Source organism: Gorilla gorilla, chromosome 10 (assembly GCF_029281585.2).
Source record: "Gorilla gorilla gorilla isolate KB3781 chromosome 10, NHGRI_mGorGor1-v2.1_pri, whole genome shotgun sequence".
Lineage (NCBI taxonomy): Eukaryota > Metazoa > Chordata > Mammalia > Primates > Hominidae > Gorilla > Gorilla gorilla.
In genome coordinates this window covers 122,705,056-122,719,640 of record NC_073234.2, presented here as the reverse complement: position 1 = coordinate 122,719,640, position 14,585 = coordinate 122,705,056, and the positions used below count along the sequence as shown (strand labels likewise).

The 14,585-nt window shown below is 48.1% G+C and overlaps 1 protein-coding gene across 2 annotated transcripts in view; it reads right to left on the bottom strand.

The window, feature by feature from the left end:
* Positions 1-11,249, bottom strand: part of ABTB3 (ankyrin repeat and BTB domain containing 3) — a 341,236-nt gene extending 329,987 nt beyond the window's left edge. For both annotated transcript variants that reach the window (XM_004053822.5, XM_019039447.4), the window contains exon 1: positions 9,572-11,249. In XM_004053822.5, the coding sequence (XP_004053870.1) occupies positions 9,572-10,706 (1,135 nt within the window). In that variant the 5' untranslated portion in view covers positions 10,707-11,249. The remainder of the gene's footprint in view (positions 1-9,571) is intronic.
* Positions 11,250-14,585: the final 3,336 nt, after the last annotated feature.

Genomic DNA, 14,585 nt, shown 5'->3' with positions numbered 1-14,585 from the left:
ATCACACAGCTAATAAGTGGTCAAAGTCCAGAAGTCTGTTTACTGACAAACTATAGAAGGCTTTTCAGTCACTCAGTAAATGAGGCAGCATCCAGGGAGCAGTTCTTTCAGCAAGGAGGCTGGCACTGCTTAAGCACTTAATGATGATTATTATTAACAGATATTGAGTACTTATGATGTGTCCAATATTATTCTAAAGACTTTTATATGAATTAACTCATTTTATTCTCTCAACGACATTTTCTTTATGAGGGAGCGCTACCATTATCCTTATTAAGCAGACGAGAAAATTGAGGCTGGGAAAGATGAACTGACTTGCCCAAGATCACCTGGCTTGTAGGCAATAGAGCCAGAATTTGAACCCTGGTCCACCTAACTCCAGAGTCTGGGAAAAACCCAGCTCTGTGATTCTCAGGGAGGACCAGCCTCAGTCTCCTCTGCAGTAGAAATGGAATCAATTCTCCTGTATGTCACAGTTTTCTGAATTCAGTTCTACTTGTCAGAGGGCCTGTGCTTCTTATGGCACTGAGCCCACCCAGCTAGGCAGGGTATGGGGGGAGCTGTCCCTGGAGACGATAAAGCCAGCTATTTCCCCAGGGCCTCCAGCTGAGGAGGCTACGCTGTGATCTGATGGACAGCTGGGAAGTGACTCATGGGGCAGCCAGGGAGAGGGGAAGCCGGCGGGGACTAAAAAAAGACCTGCGACCACATATTATGCGCAAGGACAATCATCAACCATAACCACCACCACCAAGGCAAGCCCCGCCCTCTACCCCACACGCCCCTCAGGCTGCCCTTGAGTCCTTCTGGGATCCTCCTGGGGGCCCCTATGATCCAGATTTCACCACTGGGCTGCGGCAGTTCAGCGCACAGGCTTTTGAGCCCAAGTCCCAACTCAACCACTTTGTAGCTGTGGCATCCTGAACTAGTTGCTGAACTTTTCTGAGCTTCAGTTTCTTCCTCAGCACAATGGGGATAAGAAACAGTCATTTCACAAGAAGAGTGTGGAGATTAAATGAAGTCATGTGTGTGGAAATCCTGGAATAGTCCCTGGTTCAGCAACTGGTAGTTCCCCCTGTGGATAAAATGCAGGAGAAGGCAAAGAAGAAAAGACAGACACGTAATACACTTTTCCTGGAGCGCCCACACATTCAGATTGACATTTTACCTTTGCATCCATTCACTGTTAAACCACTCCACTTTCAGTATAGAATGATACTATCGATAATAATAAAGATAAAGATAACAGTTATTAAGTGCATATGAGATGCTAGGATCAACGTTTCACATTCATTATGTCATTTTACTCCTCACAAGCATTCTATAAGGCAGTCTGCCAAATGCCTAATTCAAATCTGGTCGGCCACTTGCAAGCCATGTCACCTTAAGCAAATTCATTAAACCTTCTGTTCCTCAACTTCTTAATCTGTAAAATGGGGATAATAATAGCGCCTGCTTTGTAAGGTTGTTGAGATGGCTAGCTCTCTATTAAATGCTTATGCCCCTCTGATAGTGTAGACTTGTGGCTGTGGGTGGCTGCCCTGCCAGAGACCATAATTTTCAGCCCCCTTACATCTAGTGGAGGCCATGTGACTGAGTGCTGGTCATTGGAATGCGGAAGGAATTGACACACCCACACCCAGGACTGTATTATAATCCTCCACGTTCTCTATCATCCTCAATCAGAGACATCTCCGGGAGTTATGCGTCCAAGATGGCAGAGCCTTCATCAACTTCCACAGACAGAGCACCTCTCTCCCCTGCCATCAGGTGGACTCTACATGAATGAGAAAGCAGCTTTCATTATGTTCAGCCACTAAGACGTTAGGATTCATGTGACACATCAGCTAGCATTACCCTAACTAATATAGAACTTAGTTCCAGAAGTGGGCTGCTTAAAACATGTGACATTGGCTTAGAAGTCAGGTAGCAGGTTATACTAGAGCCTGGAAAACTGGAGACCCATGTGATACAGAAGTAAAATGTCTCATTAAACTGTCATCTATGATAACTTGGCAGTCAGAGCTCATGCCTACTAAGCCTGTATACTCTATAGAAAGAGACTGGAAAAAATAATGCTAATAAAGTTTGCTAACTGTTCCTGGCTGAGTTAAGTAAGGTACTAGGGAAAGAGAAGAACTCAGGCCTAAATTAACCAGTTTGAAAGTAATTTTAAAAAGGAATAGTGGAGAGGTAAAAACAGACAACTATGTCTAAACCCCAAACAATAAGACAAAAGAGTGAGAAGACATTTAAGTGAAATAAGTATCATATTAAGAATATAAGCTTCCCACGTAAGCCTGATGACCTCAAGGTAGCTACCATTAAATTTAGAGAGAAAGAGAGCTATGGGGAAAAGGAAGTAATAATCCGGGCTTCAGAATTAAGTCTAGGAAATAACTCTGGGTGTGGCTACTGGCATATTAGACAACATAGATGAAAGTCTTACTAAATTGTTGAGGTAATTGCATTGCAAAATCTATAAACCTTAATTTTAATAGTCTTTTACTGTTACTGCATTAAAACAATCCTTGGGCCCCCAAAGGTTCAAGGGAAAGAACTAGGTCACAAAAGATTTAGAGCCCCCAAGAAGGCCATACTGCCCACGACCAACTTCAGGTGTGGCCACGAAAAATAACAAAGAAAATCCTCCCACCAGCACAGCTGAGAGGGTGGAGAACAATGAACTAGTAAATTCCCATCAGGAGAAGAATCAGGACCTAATCCAGGAACTTCACCCACTGCTAGGATACAACCCAACAATGCTTGTTTGGCAAGATTTCATCACTACTGAGGACCAGTGACTGCTGTGTATGTACCTTCCATGATTATCTTTTCCAAATGGGAGTTTCATGATGGTTATCCCACCCTGCTCAGATGTGGGATATGAATGCAGAGTGGCAGATAATATGTTTGTTTTGCCTCATGGGTCCCTGGACCATGGTGAGGTGCCACACTCAGCTTCATGGATAGGACTATCCATGACTCTGAACTTTAAGTTGGAAGCAGGGATCAGAAAAAATGTGGGTTCCTCCTTTAGGGAAAAGAGAATGTGTTTTGTGCATAGGAAGAAGGAGGCACACACGTATTGGTGGTCAGAGAGCCAATGATACATCTGGTCAATGATATGTGAACACAAGCAACGTAAGTCCCTCCAGGCTTAGCCTATACCACCTTTCTTAAGCTCCTCCACACTCACTGTCTCCCTCTACCTACTGGCTGGATGAATACCCAAGAAAGGTACTGAAGGCCACATGTAGAAGATAAAAAAGGCAAACTCTCCATTAATCAAGCTTGGTACCTAAATGACCCTCCTACCTCCTCCAACCCCACTCCTCTCCCAATCAGAGTTTAAGTGTATAAGAAATGAATTTCTATTGTGTTAAGCTACTGAGATTTCTGAACTGTCTTTAGTAATAGCTGATGAGGCTAGGCACGGGGGCTCATGCCTATAATCCCAGCACTTTGGGAGGCGGAGATGGGTGGGTCACCTGAGGTCAGAAGTTCGAAACCAGCCTGGCCAGCATGGTGAAACCCCGTCTCTACTAAAAATACAAAATTAGCTGGGTGTGGTGGCGCATGCCTGTAATCCCAGTTACTCAGGAGGCTGAGGCAGGAGAATATCTTGAACCTGGGAGGCGGAGGTTGCAGTGAGCTGAGATTGCGCCATTGCACTCCAGCTTGGGCAACAAGAGCAAAACTCCATCTCAATAATAATAATAATAATAGCTGATGTAACTATAATGATTATAATACATAAAGCTCTTAAAATAGTGCCTGGCATATAATAAGCTATACAAGTAGAGCTGTTTATTATAATACCCATTTTACAGATAGGGAAACTGCAGCTTACAGGTGTGCCTGACTCCAGAGTCAATTACTATTTTGTATTTACCTCTCAGTAGATAATAAGTTTGGTAATAATGAGTTTGGTGCCTGGCTCAAGGTCACAAATACTAACAGACTCAGAATTAGAGGCCTTCCTTCTATTCAAAGTTCATCAACTCCACCCTTGACCCCAGGTCTTCAGGTTAGTCCTTCATTGTTTTATTTTGTTATTTTTATTTTATGTTTCAGGAAACACCCAACTTGCAAATGCCCCAGCACTGAACTAGCAAGTCTGCACAGAAAACCAAATCACCCTCTACTGACCCAAATTCCAAGTTTTAATTTATGTCAAGCCAGTTAATTAAAAAGGTGCTCTGTGAGCACAGATACTGCTACAGCTGGCTCTTGAGATAGCATTTGTTGTTCCTCTTAAGAAGCTGGGTTCCTTCTGTGACATTTTTGGTCCAACACAGCAACACTGCTCCACAGAACAGCATGACCAGTTTAGGGACAGGAAAACGGCTGAGCAAGCATTTTGTGCAGAGACAATAGAAAAGCAAGAGACCTGAAAACCAACCTACCCTCCAAGCCCGTGCTGACAGGTGAGGGCTTGTGTTAATTAATGTTTATCAAGTGATTGGGGATCCCTGAAATGAAAGAGACTATTCAAAATCCCCCAAGTATTATTGTTATCTCCAGCATGAATAATCTGTTTTTTGAGGAAGCCATTATTATCGAGTGCCTACTATGTGGCAGGTGCTTTTATAAACTGTATCTGATTTAATCTTTGTAATCGCCCTTTGCGTTCGGTTTGGGTTTTCTTCCTTTTTAAAATACATCTTCTTTTGTTTTGTAATCCTCACTGTACAGATGAGAAAACTAAGTTCAGCAAAATTAAGTCACTTGCTAGAGAATGGTAGAGTGAAAATTTGGGGTTTGATCTAAGCATAAGGTCTTTCTCCCTTTCCTTTTCATCATTCCACTGCCTCTTCCGGTCTGCCCTTCAAATTGTACATTTAAAACAAAATTTAATTCAAGAATGCCTATGGCTTTTTTTTTGGTGTGTCTTTTTTTTAACTGAAGTATATTTCACAATACAGTAAAACGCACAAATACTAGGTTTACCATTAGATACCAGCCTGGCCAGCATGGTGAAACCCCGTTTGACAAATGCATATACCTCTGGACCCACATGCCAATTAACATAAGGGACTGCTTCCAGAAAGTTTCCTGGTGCCGCTTCACTAAAGGTAGATATCATTGAAGTTTAAAATACAGCAAATAAAATAAGCTACCTTAATTTAATTTTATTTATTTATTTATTTATTTTTTGTAGAGCTGAGATCTTACTATGTTGCTTCAGCTGGTCTCAAACTCCTGGCCTCAAGCAATCTTCCTGCCTCAGCCTCCCCAAAATAAGCTATTTTCCTTTGACCAAAACAATCTTTTTGTGACCCTGGCCACAGGGCTGTGCCCATGGCATCAATCCTTGAGGTGGGTGTACTGAGTTACTTGGTGCTATATTAAAAAGGAGGATCCAGTTAAAATTCTGTGCCTTGTTGGCTCCATCCACCCTGAGCATGTGGGAATGAATTAATCTGGATGTGATAGAGATGAGATACCATTGTGCCTGGATTATCACAACTATCATCATCATTTTAGCACCTACCATGTGTCAGCACCAGATTATAATAGCCTTAGACACATAATCTCATTTAATCCTTGTAATTGTTACCTCTGTTTTACAGCTGAGGAAACTGGAGGACAGAGAGGTTGGGTCGCATACCTAAGAACACACAGCTAGAAAATGGCAGCCTTGAAATTCAAATCCTAGAGGTCCAACACCAGAGGCCATTCTCTTAACAACTGCCTTTATAGGTGATAGGCAAATTTTAAATGCCCAAAATTGAATGAGCTGGTTATATTCGTTTAACAAGCAGTAGAGAGTATCTGTTATACAAAGTGCCAGGCACTGTGCTGAGTGATATGGAAGGAGACACAGAGATGAATAAGAATGGAGAAGGGGTTGCATCAAGGAAGCCCTCACAAGGAAGCCAGGAAGACCAACTCATTCTTGAAGCCAAGTCTTCAAGGATGAGTAGGAACTGGCCAGCTCTAAAGGAGTTTAAGGTACAATGACTAGCACATACAAAGGCACAGTGAAGTACTTCTGCCCCCTCCTTATTTAGCTCAATCAAGTCAAATTTTTAAAACTCCACAGAAACATCAATGGGGTCCCTTAGCTGTTTCCCCGGCTCTTCAAAACAGCTGAAAATCAACACAAAACTCCAGTTCTGAAAAGTTTTTACATAACCACAAAGTTCATGCCCACAGCAAACCCATGGATGCGATTTTCGAGAGCCCCTAAGCCTTCTTTTGCTTTAGAGCCAATTATCTTTTTTTTCTGAATCCAGTCCCATGTGACTAGTTTCACAATTCCTTAGCCTGGGCAGTTTAGCAGCAGCAAATTAGAAAGGTGGACAGGTAGAGAAATGGCAGTAAGAAGGGGCAACCAAGGAAGAAGAACTTGGAGCCAGTGCCTGCCTGTAGTCCCAGCTACTCGGCTGAGGTGGGAGGATTTCTTGAGCTCAGGAGTTCAAGGCCAGCCTGGGCAACATAGTGAGACCCCTTGTTTAGAACAACAATAACAACAAAGTAGAAAAACTTGCAAAGATGATTCAAGAAACTCAAAAAGCAATAGCTTCTTTCAGGACATCATTGTATAATATAGTACAATAGCTTGCTCAACTCAAAAAGGTATCTAATAAGCTCCAACTGTGTACTAGGGCCTCTCTTATGCTTAGCAGGGGATAGAAAAACATGAAAAATCCAGTTCTGCCCAGTTCCATTTGAGAGGAACAAAAAGTATATAATTCAGGAATTATATGACAGGAAGGGTCTCTGTTCACCTGTGTGGGTAATAAAGGGCAGGTGGGATGCCTGAAGGCAGGGAACTCATCTGTCACTAAAGAGTCATACAGACAGGAGTTAAGAGTACGGACTCTGGAGCCAGGCTATCTGCATTTAAATAAGCAAGATACTTAAGTTCCCTATGCCTCAGTTTCTTCCTGTATATAACGGGGATAATAGTGTAGTACCTTTTCAAGAGGTACTGGGGATCAAATGGGTCAATATACAGAGCCCTGCTGGATACATGTTAGCTGTTATTACCTCTTACCCAGCACTTGCTCAGACCCTAGAATTCGGCAACTGTTTAAGTGTCGATAAACAAATGAATTCACAAATGAATAAATAAATGATGCTACCAAGTTAAAGGAGGGAAAATCTATTATGTAAGGTATGTTGTCCTTAATAAGGCTTGCAGATCAGATAGACTCCGTACAAAATAGTTTAAGAAATAGGTTTGATGTTTAATGTATGATTCCAATACCTAAGGAATTAATCACTCATTCTTTAACTCTTCTGCATATTCAACCTGCCATTTTAAACAAGCCCAAAGAAAAGGCATGAAGAGATCACAATGAAATTATAGTATATCTCATACCCAGAGGAGGCTGAAGGGGCCCCGAAACCCAAGAGTTAAGCGCTGTGGTGTGGGAGAGGTTGTGACGGCAGCAAACCCCAACCGTCACACACTCACCCTGCCCAAAACCAACTCTGTGGTCTTCTCCTTCCTTAAATTATACTTCCTCCAAAAAGGGTAAACACAAAAACTGTTTTTAAAAGTTGTTAAGGTTCATAAAAGTAAAACCTATTTGAAAAAATATAGAAGCAACTAACACAGAGCTACAAGAGGACCTGGGGGTGTATTACATATCTAGCCCCCTATTTTACAGATGAGGCAACTGAGGCCCAAAGATGTAAAGTGACTTGTCCAAACTCACAACTTCAGGATAATGGCAAAGACAGAAGTAGGGCAGGGTGACCAGATTTCCACACTAGAGCCTTCCAAAGGAAATACTGAGGGAGAAAAAAGAAGTTCCAGGCCCAGAAGGTGGGTAAGGAGCTGGGAGTCAGGGGCAGCAAAGAGTAAAAGACGATTGTCAAGGGAGCCACCAGGAAGGAAATTAAGCCCCTCTGTGCTTTTTGGTGGAGGTAGGGTTTCAAACAAAGAGCAATCCAGTCCAAAGCTCCCAGGTTTTGCAGGTGAATCCCCGCATTCTGAAGAAGCACATACAAAGCCCAATGCCTTCTCCCCAGATGTTTCCATCTTAGTCGAGATTTCAGGGTGTGTGTGTGTGTGTGTGTGTGTGTGTGGCCTCGAAGATATCCTCTCTTTGAGGGTTGTGCCCTGGCTGGCAGCAGACGGGGAAGGGCTCTGGCAAAGAGATCCCGAAGAGTCTCCGAAATCAGTGCGGATTCCCCTCCCCAACACACACAAACACACACCCGCTTTGCTCCTTCCTTCCCCTCCCCCACTGATGATCAAATCCAGGTGAAGGGACCGAGGGCGGCAGGGTCGGTTTCCAAAGGCTTCGGCTGGAGCCGGGCGCCCCGCGCGCCCGCTTGTTCCTGCGCACACTCACAAGCACACTTACACACGCACAGACGCGCGCGCACACAGACTCTCACACGCACATGCACACCCTTGGCACCGCCCACCGCAGTGCTCCTCCAGCCCCCGGGAAACAGACAGGCAGCAACATGAATGAAATCTGCCCAGAAAGACTGCATTTCAGCTCCAACCGCGCAACCTCTGGCCAAACCGCCGAATATGTAACAAAGTTTTATTTCGCCTTTAGAGTCTCCAGTTACGCTTCTACCATTTCCTGTGGAAAATTGAAGCTTTGAAGTGTCTAGCTCCGGCTTTCGCAGACGGGCAGCACCGCCAGCGCGAGCTCTCGAAAACAAGCGCCCCGGCCCCACCTCCTTCAAGGACAGAACTGCGGGTTCAAACCTACCCAGCTCAGGCCTTCAAAACAGTGGGGCATGAAGAGACGATGATAGAACCTGCTGGAAACGACGCCCTAAACTAAAAACCCCTCCAGAACTGCCCCCCGCCAGCTCCATCCTGCCCAGATCCCCAGAGGCGCTCCTTCAGCCAAGTGGTGAGAGCTGCAGCTCCCTGCCAGAGGGAATGGAGAGGCCAAGAGCTGGGAGGCTGGAATTGGGGGCTTTGTCCATCCCGCAACCCCACCAGCTGTGTGCTCTAGCCCTCAAAAACTGCTCTGGAAAAACTTGGCACCGACAAGTCTTCCCACCCCAGTCTCACCACACACACCTTTACGACTGTCTAGGGCGTGCAAGCTTTCAACCATTCAGCGGGTACGGCCGCCAGGCCCCTCCTTCCCCCGTGCACTGAATGCCCCCCGAGGGAGTGGGGGAAGTGGGAGCACTGGATTGCGGAGAGCGGAACGCGCCTCCTCCCAAGTCCTAGGGAGCCCAATTCATGCGCCCAGGGAAGTGGCATCTTCAAGGTCAAAACAAACAGTGCAGGGGTGGAGTATATGTACTAAGCGCAAATGATCTCAACTCTGCTCCAAAAAATGGTGCTGGGTTTTGCTCACTGCCTGCTGGAGGCAGCTGTCGCCCCGCCCCGCACCGGGGGCGGAACCTCGCGCTCCCGGACCTGGGACAGCACCAGCAGCGTAAAATACGCGCACCCGAGTGCAGGAGGAAACAGGCAACCTCTTATTCTGGCTACCTCCAGCCCGGCCGCCTCCTCAGCGGCTTGGGACAGCAGCGCGTGGCTGGGAAGACGCGGGAGGGGGACGCGAGGCAAACTTGCGCCAAGAGTTGGCCAGGTTGGGTGAGAGGGAGTGGCACCCGCGCAGACACTTACCGCTGGCGTTCTTCCCGCAGATCAGGTGCTGGTAGGGCTGCAGGAGACCCCAGATCTCCGAGTCGTTGTTGACCGTGTGCTCCAGGGTCTCCACGGTGAACTTGGGCGCCTCGTGGAGCGCATGGTGGTGGTGATGGTGGTGGTTGGCGGCGGCTGCCGGCGGGACTGCGGCGGCCGCGGCGGCCGGCGGGGCGCAACAGCTGCTGCCCCCGCTGGCGCTGCTGGCTGCGCTGCAGGCGCCGCCGCTTGCCACTCCTCCCCCGGGCGCCTCCCGCTCTTTATCCGCCGCGGGGGCCGCACCAGGGCCCGAGCTCGGGCCTGGGCCGGAGCCCGAGCCTGACCCAGGGCCACTGCAGCTCCGGGGCACCCCAGAGGCCACGACCCGCGAGTAGATGTCCCGGAAGAGGCTCTCCATGCAGGCTGTCAGGTAGATGGCGGCGTGCTCGTGGATGCGCAGCGCCACGCGGCTGTCCACCATCCAGCGATACACGCGGCCCACGGAGAAGGTGAGGCCGCAGCGTGCCGACTTGCCGCGGCCCAGGCGGTCGCCGCCGGCGCTGCTCATGTTGTAGAGGGACAGTGCGGCCAGCGCAGCCGCCGTACAGTGCGCGGCCAGGCCCCAGGACAGCACGATCTCCATGGCGCTCTGGATCTCGTACTTGGTGCACTTGGCGAAGCGCAGGCTCAGGCGCTGCGCCTCTTTGGCTATGCGCACCAGCGCCCGGCTCACCAGCGTCGACAGCTTGGCCAGCGCGTCCTTGGGCAGGCCGCCGGGGACCGCCGGGCCTGCCCGGGGATCCCGCGAACGCAGCAGCAGCGCCTCCAGCTCCTGGAGAGTCCAGGGGACCTCGTCTAGGTCCGGCAGCAGCCGCGAGCAGTGCTGGCCGGCGCAGTCCAGCCCCTCGGAGTCTTCCACCAGGGCAGTGTTGACGGTGTCAAAGCTGTTGTGCCGGCTGTGCATGGAGTCAGCTAGAGGCGGCCAGCAGCTCCCGCCATACGGGGACGCCGGGTGCGAGTCGGAACAGCACAAAGACAAGTTGGAGGAGCGCACCGAGTCCGCCGCGCCACCATAACCCGAGTCCAGCGTCAGATCCTCCAGCGTTCTCACCACGGGCTTCTTACCTCTCCTGGCCATCGCTGCGCCACTTCATGCTGCAGCCGCCTGGGAGCCAAAGGGAAGGAGCGGCGAGGAGCAGCGAGTGCCGCGGGGCGCGGGGAGAGCCGAGTCCGCGCCGCCTCGGCTCACTTTTCCACCAGCCGCTGCTACCAACTGTTAGTACTTTAGGCTGCCTCCCGGAACTGCCGCCGCTGGAATATACAGAGCAGACCCTGGAGTCATCTTCCAGAGTCCGGGCCGGAGCTGGGCGCAATGGGGAGCGAGCCAGGCCGGGAAGGAAGCTCCCGCCGGGGCTTGCCCCTTTCTTCCAAAATAAAAAGTGTCTAGACCGCTCCTCCCTGAGCCCCGCTGGGCGCAGTAGCCACCGGGCGCCGGCCACGGTGTTCGTGGGACTGAGACCACCCCAGATGCAGCCGCAGCCGCAGCTCCGCGGGCAGCTGGCTCCCGGCTCCCGGCTCCCAGCTCCCAGCCCTGGTTCGCTCGGCGCCAGCCTGCCCTGCACCGGAGCGCAGCAGCGGCCGTGGCGGCTGCAAACCTTGCCGAACCCCGCAAACCCCGGGCAGCCAGTGGGACGGGCGTATGCAAAGCAGGGGCGGCGGAGAGCCAGTGGAATCGGAGAATGCTAATTACCTCGCTTTTTTTTTTTTTAAATCCCTCCTCCCCATGCGGCCCCGCCCCTCACACACGCCCCCGGCGGAGACCGAGGCTGCAGGAAGTGGGGAGCAGTGGCCAGGGACTTGGGGGACCCTTGCAAGCGTAGAGACGTGGATGCTGCCCCCTGCTGCTGTCCCTGCCCTCATTCTCCCGGAGGGTGGTGGGTTGGGCCGGTGACCTCCCCACCTAGGTGTGCTCTCCACCGCGGTTCACAAGGTGTCTGCCTGACGGTCGCTCTCTCCCCTGCGTTTCGCATTTCACTTTTTTCCCCCCTGTAACACCTGAAACATGGTTTTCCTCCCTCTCTATTCCCACTTCGGGTACGCAAACCAATTAGTGCGGCCCTCTTTCAGCCGGGGTTTGCTCCAGCATGGAGGGAAATAAGCCTGTCGAGCGGAGGCCCGGGGCGGTGGACACCACTGGGAGGCCGGATTTCCGGCCATTCGCCACCTGCCACTAGGGCTCGTTAACTCGATTCCTTTCAGCAGCCAGGAGGACCCTGTCCCTGCTTCAAAGTCCTGGGCGTGTGCTGCAGGGAGGGCTCAAGCACCACTTTGCCATCCTGGTGGGCATCTTTCCAAATAGCTCGGCCTTCTTAAAAGGAGTAAATTTGCTCAAAGGAGAATCTTCTTTCCTGACTAAAGAAAGATATAATATATATATGCATGGCTTAGTTGCATTCCTGTGTCAAATAGCATCGTGTCATCTACTTGTCTGTCACCACCCACCCAGGCAGAAACCATATCTTACACACATGGGGATTCCTAGCTCCGCACACTGTGTCTCTCATCTTAGAATCCCCTCCTATAGGAAGCTGGCCCAGATGTTTCAAGACTGGCTTCGGTGCTTCCACTGCCTCCATCCCCTTCTGTGGTTGCTGATTTCTGGGCCCTTGCAACACTAGGTTGCAAAAGCCTGGTTACTTGTCTGGATTCTACACTGGGCTAGGGGTTCCAATGCATAGTCCTGGCACAGTATAAGTGCTCAGTAAATATTTGTTGTAAATTGATGAAGGACGTAAGGATATGCTTTTAAATTGTTGCTTTGAATGTTCAACAATGGCCAACAGGTATACGCAAATATGCTCAACATCACTAATCATTAGGGAGATGCAAATCAAAACCACAATGAAATATCACTTCACACCTGTAAGGATGGCTATTATCAAAAAGTCAAAAGATAACAAGTGTTGGCAAGGATGTGGAAAAAAGAGAACCTTTGTACACTGATGGTGGGGTGTAAATGAGTACAGCCATTATGGAAAACAGCATGGAGGTTCCCAAAAATAAAAATAGAACTACCATGTGATCCAGCAATCCCACTTCTGAGTATACACCCAAAGAAAATAAAATCTCAGTCGAGTGCAGTGGCTCACGCCTGTAATGCCAGCACTTTGGGAGGTTGAGGCGGGCAGATCACTTGAGGTCAGGAGTTGGAGACCAGCCAGACCAACATGGTGAAACCCCATCTTTACTAAAAATACAAAAATTTGCCTGACATGGTGGTGCACACCTGTAGTCCCAGCTACTCGGGAGGCTGAAGCACAAGAATTGCTTGAACCCAGGAGGCAGAGGTTGCGGTGAGCCAAGATTGCACAACTGCACCTCAGCCTGGGTGACAGAGTGAGACTCCATCTCAAAAGAAAGAAAAAAAAAGGAAAAGAACATCTCTGTCTTGAAGGGAGAGATGCACTTCCATGTTCATTGCAGTTTATTCACAATAACCAAGATGTGGAAACATATCTAAGTGTCCATCCACAGATAAATGGGTAAAGACAATGTGGTGTGTATATATCTGCAATGGAATATTATTCAGCTCTAAAAAAGAAGGAAATCCTGTCATTTGCAGTAACATCATGAACTTGGAGAATATTATCCTAAGTGAAATAGGCCAGACACAGAAACACAAGTACTGCATGATCTCATTTATACGTCGACTCTTTAAAAAAATGTTGAACTCATAGTAACAAAAAGTAGAATGGTGGCTACCAGGGGCTGGAGTGTGGGCAAAAAGGGGACAATATTGGTCAAAGGCCACAAACTTTCAGTTGTAAGATCAATATGTTCTGGAGAGCTTATGTATAGCATGATGACTATAGTTAATAATAACATGTTATATACTTGAAATTTGTTAAAAGAGTAGTCTCACATGTCCTCATCACACACAGAAGGTAACTATGTGAGGTGATGGATCTGTTATTTAGCTTGATTGTGGTCATCATTCACAATGTACATGTATGTCAAAACATCACATTGTTCACCCTAAATATAGATAATTTTTATTTTTCAATCATACCTCAGTAAACCTGGGTGGGGGTGGGAGTCAATAGACTTTCTCAGATAATCTCGTGAATTGTCTCATGTTTCTCATACCAGTGAGCCTCAAATCTGCCATTGCCCTATAGCTGCTATGCTCATATACATGCTGATCACCTCCCACTTTGACTATTATACTTTCCTACCAACTGGTCTCCTGTTCTCCTGCCCCTACCTTCTCCAAACCATCCAGCCCAAGAATCTTCTGAAAGCCTTGTTTTCATTTTATCATTTTTTGTAATTATCAAAAAAGAAATTCAAAGGCTCTCCATTACCTTCCAGATAAAGTTTCTACTGATTAGCTGAATTTCAGGGATCTGTTTCCAGATCTCACTGTGTTTCCAGACTCTTTCCATAATATCATAAACCTTTATAAGGGATGGATGGCAAGGATGTGGAGAAAAGGGAACCCTTGTACATTGATGGATGGCCAGAATGTAAATTGGTACAGCCATTGCAGAAAGCAGTATGGAAGTTCCCCCCACCCAAAGAAAAAGAATAAAAATGGAACTACCATATGATCCAGTAATGCCACTTCTGAGTATATACCTAAATGAAATAAAATCTCTATCTTGAAGAGATATTTGTACTTCCTCTCTAGGGTCTCATCACCCCAGCCTTCTGAACACACACTCACACTCATGTAGACACACAGATATACACAGATACGCTCACACACCTACACACAGAAACATGCATGCACTCATAGGCAGGCATACTCACATACGCCATGCACCCTATGCTGCGGCCATCCTGAAATCGCTTGCTGATTTTCCAAGGTAACATATTGTCTCTTGCATCTGATATGTCTTTGCAAATGCTGCTCCCTTTGCTTGTGGCATTCTTCTCCCACCTCCACTTCTCCATCCTTCCTTCTCAACCATTAATGTTCAGATCCAAGCTCAGCTCCACCGTGTTTTCCCTGATG